The 8,952-nt window shown below is 34.7% G+C and overlaps 1 protein-coding gene across 1 annotated transcript; it reads right to left on the bottom strand.

The window, feature by feature from the left end:
• Window positions 1–4,282: 4,282 nt before the first annotated feature.
• On the bottom strand, window positions 4,283–8,602 carry LOC306878976 (somatomedin-B and thrombospondin type-1 domain-containing protein-like; the record flags this gene model as incomplete). The annotated part of the gene is made up of 5 exons (XM_079431616.1): window positions 4,283–4,400; window positions 5,574–5,756; window positions 6,376–6,451; window positions 6,939–7,130; window positions 8,320–8,602. 5 exons carry the CDS (start codon window positions 8,600–8,602, stop codon window positions 4,283–4,285), a joined length of 852 nt encoding a protein of 283 aa, XP_079287742.1.
• Window positions 8,603–8,952: the final 350 nt, after the last annotated feature.

The raw sequence follows: 8,952 nt of genomic DNA, 5'->3' as shown, positions 1-8,952 counted from the left end.
TTTTTTTACAGCCAGTGGGGTCCGATGTTGTTTAGACCCAAATATTCTTATAAATATCATCTTGTGTGTTCTGAAGAATAAAGAAATGCATACAGGTTTAAGTGAGTGAGTAAATGTGACAGCATTTTCTTATTTGGGTTAACTATCCCTTTAAAATTCAAAGGTGTTGTTATTTAAGAAAATTACTCAAGATGCACTTCTTGCTGTGCTTACATATGTAATATTGTCTTTCAAAAACCCCATGTTTATGACTGCTTTTTTTAATTATGTAAAAAACAATTACGCAGCACATGCATATTGGCAGCCCAAACAGAAGCAACAACGAGAACGAATGGACAACACATACCTCGCCCTGTTGTTACCAGATATTGGTAAATGATGGAAGGCTAGAATTAAATCTGACCAAGATAGAAACTACAGAAAAACTTCAGGTCAATTCAACATTTCAGTTAGAAGTTTCATAGCAGTATATGCTGTCTCAAACACAAATATTTCTGAATATAAGAATAAATATATATTTCTAAAGTATTTTCTAGATGATCATACAAAGTGAGGGAGATGGTCTCATACTTTTGCATTGCCAGGGAGAATATTTATTTTAAAATATATGATTTAATAAAATGTTTTATGGGACCTTTTGTGTCCTCAATTGTTATTTAGGCTCAACATTCACGACATGACCAAGATGACCACCAGTTAATCCCAAACATTTATCCTTTTTGATAGAGAGCTCTGTAATACAGTACATAATGCATGGCCACGTTTACCTCCAAGTTTAATACAATCTTTTCACACTGCACAAACTTAATATCCTTAAAAGATTAGATCCTTATCTCCAACATCACCATCTGTAACCACATGCATACACGTAGTCCAGCATGTATTCACAGGTATGTAGACAATGTCCTGAAGATGACTATATCCAGTTTCCATGGTGACCACAAGCCCTCCCTGCTAGCGCTCGTATCCTATTTGAAAACCGGGATAGTGAGGCTAAATTAGATCAAAATCATACACTCAGTTGCATCTGTGTCAACAAATAGCATCACTAAAAGTCACATTGTCAGAATGTACTTGTCTTTTAGAATATGTATGTGCGTGCATGTGTTATCAGGGGAGTGCAAAGATGATGGGGGAAACTCTGCCTCTCCTGAGACTTGTGAGTGTGTGTACGTTTCCATCCTTGTCTCAACGATTTTTTGCTGAGTTGAACTGAGGTGTGAACGGAATACCAATTTTCTGCAAGAGAGCAGGAGAAGGGTTTGATTGGGAGAACGGTGAAAAAAAATCTGCAAGTGAGAGGGATTTTCTCTCTCCCCTCAATTAAGAATAAATTATGAATGCAACGATGTGTACTGCTTACTGTAATGGTGGGAAAGGAAGCTGCTTTCTGAGTGCTAAGGTCCCTTGCTCCACTTGTGGTCTTTTATGTGGATATTATATAATATCCATGATCTGTTGGGTGTATGCTCCACATTTAATTCCCTATTCATTCAATAGCTTCATATGGAGAGAACATAGCTCTACAATGTGACTTTACTGAAGCCAATCAAAACTCTCTTTCCTGTATCTGTGTTAGGCTGTGTCCTGAAGTCAATGTCAAACCTGTTTTTTTGTAATGATCTATGGGTGAATCTCACAAAGAAATGTCTGAAAAGATTTCACCCAAAAATCAAAAGAAAATAATGTCATATTTGTCTTTTTAAATGATTTTAAGAACATTATCACCCCCCAAAATTATATTATTTAATTTGTTTTCAAAGCAAAATATAAATAAAATTTCTATAGATATAAAAAATACTTAACTGGATACTAAAAACTAAAGGAAAATTTGGTTTAAAATAATATATTTTACACACAAACATTACCTGGATCGTAAAAATTTGAAATTAGACTAAAAATTAGAAAAATAGATTAAATATAATATATATTTTGGGGAATGAAAATCAGGGGAAAATGTTCTTAATTTGTCATGTAAAAAATGTGATAAAACTTCAAATCTTACTGGCTCCTAATATTGCTTTCATTTTCTTTATGCAGTATGAAGTACCATTTTTACATTTTCTTTTAATTTTATTGATGTTTTTCCATTGAAATACAACCCAAACATGAGCTTGACAGGTTTTGTGAGATTCACCCCCATATAGTCCATGTTAATTGCTCAATCAGAGATTAGCATATGTTGTGTTATTGATGAGTTAGGTTCTGCAGATGTCATTCTGTGAAGTCCCACAGGAGCATTTGCAGTGCAGTGTGCATAGAGCATTTACAAAGATTAGAGCGAATTATATATGGGTGTTTATTTTGGGGATATTTTTTTTTTTTACACCAGTCTATAAACAGTGATGACAATCAGTAATTTGAGTCCAATGTCAGTGTCTTATTGAATGGTTTGATGGCATTAAAGGTGTTTTGTCTAAAGTACCCACCCACACAGTGCAGGTTGCAATTCATCATGGTACATTTATAAAATCCTTCAAATTAAGTGGTATTAAAATTTCTCACAAATGTGTCAAACTGTGACGACCTGATGATGCTTCCAGCATCAACATGGATGCTGTTTGAAAATGAAATGTGATTTTTGGTTTACAGGTACATGTAATAGATAATCTGCACTTTGACTTTTAATTCAGTTGATTATTAATGAGAGGCTTTATATTGATGTATTTAATTTCAACGCAAAAGCACAAATAAGATTTATTTGATTTTTCTTGTTTTCTTATGAAATTGTACAATAACAGTGGTAACTAGAAGTATGAAATTTAGGAGTTATTTCATGATTAAAAGAAATTACCGTAAACATCCATGTAGAATTTCCAGGGAACTAAAAAAGAGAGCACTGTTTACAATCCCTCCCTTGCCCTAAATCTTCTACAATGTTGTTTGTAGGTCTAAAGGCTGTTTGTTTTGTAATCTTTCTACCTGTTGACTTTCTATGTCGTTGTTTCTGTATGTGTGTTATGTTGTTTAATGCATGGCGTACCTCTGAAGCTGTAACTTGTTCTGTATGTGACAAAAAGCCAATTCCTTGTGTTGTAGGAAAAAGAGCCAAAAATGTGTCAACATGTCCTGAAATCTTTAGATTTATTTGCAGTATAAAGAAGAGATATCCCCTCCCCCCTTGGTTGGCTGGAAATCAAATAAATGATACAGATGATTAATTTTACCAATTATTCTGTGTTGTCATTAGAGTTTATACGCATGAATTCAAATGGTGACCCAATTCACACTTAGAAGTCATTTGCTCTAAAGAAAAATAGCAAAAGCAACCTAATATTTTTATTTACTGCTTTTAATATATTACTGGTTAAAATTCATTATTACTGCTGAAAGGAATAGTTCATCATCAATGAATAGATTTGGAGAAATTTAGCATTATATGACTTGCTCACCAATGAATCCATGCAGTGAATGGGTGCCGTCAGAATGACCAAACATCTGATAAAAACATCACAATAATCTAAAAGTAATCCACACGACTCCAGTCCATCAATTAACATCTTGTGAAGTGAAAAGTTGTGTGTTTGTAAGAAACAAATTATTAAGGTGTTTTAGCTGTAAACCGTTCCTTCTGGCCAAAAAGACCACCAGTCTATAATTCATAATAACACTTCCTCCAGTAAAAAAAAAAAAAAAGGCCATTCTCTGTTGTCCTTTCACATCAAAATCCAAAACATGTTCACAAGACATTAATTAATGGACTAGATTCATGTGGATTTCTTGTTGTGATGTTTTTATCAGCTGGTTGAACTCTCATTCTGACGGCACCCATTCACTGCAGAGGATCCATTAGTGAGCAAGTTATGCAATGCTAAATTTCTCCAAATCTGATGAAGAAACAAACCCATCTACAGTGTCCTCCATAAGTATTGGAACAGTAAAGACAAAATTGCTCTGTTGGCTGTGGAGTCAAGACATTTGCAAATATGATTAAAAGATGAATATGAGACAAAATTTTGTCTTTACTGTTCCAATACTTTTGGAGGGCACTTACATCATGGGTGGCCTGAGGGTGAGTGAATTGTCAGCAAATTTTCATTTTTGGGTGAACTGTTCCTTTAATCATAATTTGATGGCCATTAGCATTAGTCTTTTATGTATAAATGGGAATTAACTGTAACTAATATTGAATATTTTCTTGATAACGTACTGTAATGAGGTTTCATTTGGCATACAAGCCTAGAGCTGGTTTGAGCTACCAAAATAGTCTGCACATTCAACTGTCACTTCTTTAAAAGTGTGAAATTTCATGACCCTGTTTAGGCTGATTGAAGCGTGCAAGTTAGATGAAGAGAAAACTGTGTACAGTAGGACAGGAACAGGAGTCTCGTCGACGGACCCGTCTCCACAGCCCTCTGCACCGAGAATTCCCCACGGCCTGCCACTGCAGAGACAAGCTCCTAAGAGTGAGAGAGTGAGAATGTGATGGAAAAAGATGATAGAGGAAGACACAGAGTGATGGGTATCGCTCTGGCTGTTGTCCTTGTGCTAGGTTAAGAGTTTCAACCCTACCTTATGAATAATACAAGCATTTAATGTGTTGGTTAATATAAAATATCGTTATAGTATTATTAAAAATACTACATAAAAAAATACACCAGCATCATTATGGTTTAAAATTTAGCCCAGATTAAATAGGCAATTGCTCTCTTTTTATTAAAAAACATAACAAGGCTCTAGAGTGCTCCAAATGAGTGCACAAGTCTTAAAGCAGTACAGGATGTTTTATACACTAGCTTTTGAATATTTAAAGATGTGTCATGGTTCCCTCTAGTGGCCAAGATCTAGTCTCAGTTACTTGGAAAAACCTGGCCTACCTCACTTCAGGAGGCCATATTTCTTTCACATGAGATTTTTAGACTTGTCACGATATTTTGTAATGGTTTGTCGAAGTAATTTTTTTTTTTTTTTTATCTTTTTATGAATCGCATAATGATTTACAGCTGAAATGCCTAATAATAATTATTCATCTCAGTCAACTATAGTTCAAATATTTAGAGTCAGTGAAATCAATACTTTTACTCAGCAATGATGCATTAAATTGATCAAAAGTAGTAAGAAATGTTTCTTAAAGCACAGAATCAGCATATTAGAATGATTTCTGAAGGCTCACGTGACACTGAAGACTGGAGAAATGGCTGCTGAAAATTCAGCTTTGCATCCCAGAAATAAATTGCATTTTAAAATATATTGAAAGGGAAAATAGATATGTTTAGAATATAATAATATTTCACAATATTACAGTTTTGACTGTACCTAGCATATATTAATTCCTCCATAAAAAAAATTGTGTGTGTGTTCTTTGAGTTGTAAAGCTGTCTAAATCCTCAGTTTGTGGTAGGAGTAACTTGTTTTTGAGTGTTTTTTGCTCTATGAGAAGATTTTATCACACTAGTCTCATGTGAACATGTATAATATCTTAGTGCAATACTTTTGACACAACTATTTAAACATTTCTAATTCTAATGATTATTGTTTGTTTTTATAAACTGAGGAGAATGTCTAAATTACTGCACTTCATTTAAAAAAAGAAAAAAAGAAGCATTTATCTAGAAAGGTTTCTCTGCATTTACCTGTCCTGTCCCTTGTTCCCCCCGTCCCTGGAGCAGTAGGATTGGCCCTGGGCCAGTGCTGGTGGCTGGCACTCCACACACACCTGATGCCCCTCCTTCAGGTACCGCATCCAGCGAGTGTGTGGACTGAAACTGCGTTGACAACCCGCTGTTAGGGACGTGAGTTTGAACTCCACACAGTAACTGAAGTGTGCACATACAGATATATAAATACACAAGAAATTACACGTACACTAAATATATAAACATTTGGAATAAGAATGATTTTTTTTTTTATTTATACTTTTGACAAGAATGCATTAAAATGATCAAAAGTCATATTACAGATTTGCAAGGCTTGCAAATATAAACAAATTATATTTCAAATAAATGCTGCTGTTCTATTCCTCGGCTCAAAGAATCCTGAAAATAAATATATCATGGTGTCCAAAACAATATTAACCAATGCAACTGTTTTCGGTGTTTATAATGATAATAAATGTTTCTTGAGTACCAAATCAGCATATTAGAATGATTTCTGAAGGATCATGTGACACGGAAGACTGGAGTAATGATGCTGAAAATTCAGCTTTGCATCACAGGAATAAATAACATTTCAAAATATATTAAAATCGAAAACTTAGTTACTTAAAATTTTTATAATATTTCACAATAATACTTTTAACTATATTTTTGATCCAATAATTATAGTATTGTGGTGATTTGTGAGATCTTACATATGTACCATGGTTAAAAAAATAATAATAATATAGTACCATGGCCATTTTTGTTACTTATTTTGTGTTGGATTGACAAATCTTACCCTGTGATATTGTTGTCCAAAATCTCCCTCTTTTTCCTTGCATTTCCATAGCCACCCGTGGTGATGAGAGCTGGGACTGTAAAATAATGAGACAGAGGAGTGGGTCAAAGATTAAGGAGGAGAGATTTTAATGCATATGTGCCCCCATCCTTCACCTGCAGTCTCATAGGAAGGTTCGACTCATTTTCAAAAGCACATGGTTGCTCAGGATAACAGGTGACATTTAGATTGCTGCTTTAGTGCCTAGAGAATATGCACTGACGAAGATGATTACAGTTCATCATTTGATTACAGTCAGAACCACTCTGTGTACTGATAATGTGATTATATAAGATAAATATTCACTCAGATAAATGGGATGTAATGTGTACTGTGGAGTCCATCCAAGAGTAACAATTCAACGGAAAAATAATGGTTGTATAAGTCATTTTAAATACATTTCAGATGCTTTTATTATGGATTATAAGGGTTGACTTCAGACCTTCTGAGATTGTTGATTATGATATGTGACACTTGTGTAGATGAATGGCAAATGGCTTTGCTTAAGCTTTAGATTTCCATACCTAGTGATTGTAGGCAGGGGCCGTGCTGGTCGTGATACTCCGCGCAGCCTGCGGTCTGATGTAGAGAGGGACAGGGTTTGCCTCCATTATGTGCTTCCTGAATCACCTGTCTCTGCCTGGTACGCAGTGTGGGTTTACACGGCTCCAGACAGCCAGACCACACACTCCATTCACTCACCACACAGGATACAGCTAAAACACACACATAGTAGATGTAGAAGCTAAAGAAATGATATCCACAAATGTAATAAGCAGCAGCAGCAACAGGAAAAAGTGTCATATCATACATTTGATCATTTTTACTTCAGTTTTTCGTGACCACTTTCCACCCTCCCTCTGAAGCTTCAAACTACACAGGCTTTTTTGCTGCTGCTGTTGTTGTTGTGCCTTTAAGGCCTCTTTGCATGTGAAATGAGGTTTAGTGTCTCCAGTGTAGTTTTTAACTGAACCATTACACAATACACTGTGACAGGATCACAAAACAATCAGCACTAAAAAGATGTTTGAAAGTTTTTGTCCTCCAGTGCGTTAAATAATAAAAAGCGGAAACATCTGTAAAGTACTACAGTGAGAAGTTTTCAAAGGCCACAGAAACTTTGTTTTGTATGAATGCATGCAGCAATGCCTACTCACTACATTCTGTATTAAATGTATTTATTTACTTTAACATTAATTCCTCAAAAAATTAATTTGTAGCATTAAGTAAAATATGAAACAAAAGAAATTATAAACAGCTACAGCACTTATACTTTCCCAAATGCATTCATATACTTTTTTTTTTTTAAAGAAGCTATTACTTTTATTCAGCAATGATGCATTCAATTGATTAAAATAACAGTAAAGACATTTATGATTATATTTAAATAAATAAATGCTGTTTTTTTTTTCTTTGGATCATGGTTTCCACAAAAAAAGAAGACAAACCCACTGAAAATAATACAAAATGTTTCTTGAGAACCAAATTAGATAATTAGAATGATATCTGAATGATCATGTGACACTGAAGACTGGCGTAACGTGCTGAAAAAAAAAAAATCAGCTTTGAATCACAGGAATACATTACATTTTAATAGACATTAATAAACATTTAAAATTTTAATAATATTCCTCAAGATTGGTGAGCATTAGAGATGTCTTTCAAAAACATTACAAATCTGAAAATATCTGAAAATATTATATAAAATATGTTGTTCGCAATAAGTGTTCAGGATTATTTTTTGATTATAATATATTAATATTGTTATATTTGGTAGAATTTTTTTTTAAATACAAAGCTCTGGAGCAAATCTAATAAAATCCAGTACAGACATGGCCTGAAGTAGTTTGAATCTGTTTTATAATTTTAATATATAGCATCTGAAAAATATAAAATTCTAGAAACCTGGACAGGCAAGGTCATAGTCGTGACAGCAGTCCAATGTCGTCTTGCATGCCTGGTCGCAGTAACATTCCCCATAGGAGCGATCTTTCCTCCAGTCTTCAGTAATACATGACTGGTTTTGTCCAATGCAACACAGTCCCGTATCCTGACAACCTCCTTCACTCTGGGACACCAGTGTTACCAGCAGAGCAAGGTAAAAAACCATCCATGAGCGTCTGGAGCTGCACGCTGACATGATAATGAGCCGCCTGAATATGTCGCTCCCCACATCTGAAGAACTCATGCATGTAATTGACTTCTACATCTTGCTGCACCTCTGAGCTGGACTGTGACATTTACTGGGCCTGTTTTAGATGACATGCTTCACTCAGTCAGAGATTTTGGTTTTCAATTTTTTGCCTCATGGCACTTAAATGAAAAGTTCACCCAGAAATTTGAGGCCGTCTGAGATGTACATGAGTTTTTTTTCTTCAGAAATTTAGCATTACATCACTTGCTCACTATTGGATCCTCTGCAGCGAGTGGGTGCCGTCAGAATGAGAGTCCAAACAGCTGATTAAAAACATCACAATAATCCACAAGTAATCCACATGGCTACAGTCCATCTATTAACATTTTGTGAGGTGAAAAACT

This window comes from Barbus barbus (assembly GCF_936440315.1).
Source record: "Barbus barbus genome assembly, chromosome: 13".
NCBI lineage: Eukaryota > Metazoa > Chordata > Actinopteri > Cypriniformes > Cyprinidae > Barbus > Barbus barbus.
The sequence above is the reverse complement of the archived record's forward strand: the minus strand, read 5'-3'. Positions and strand labels throughout refer to the sequence as shown.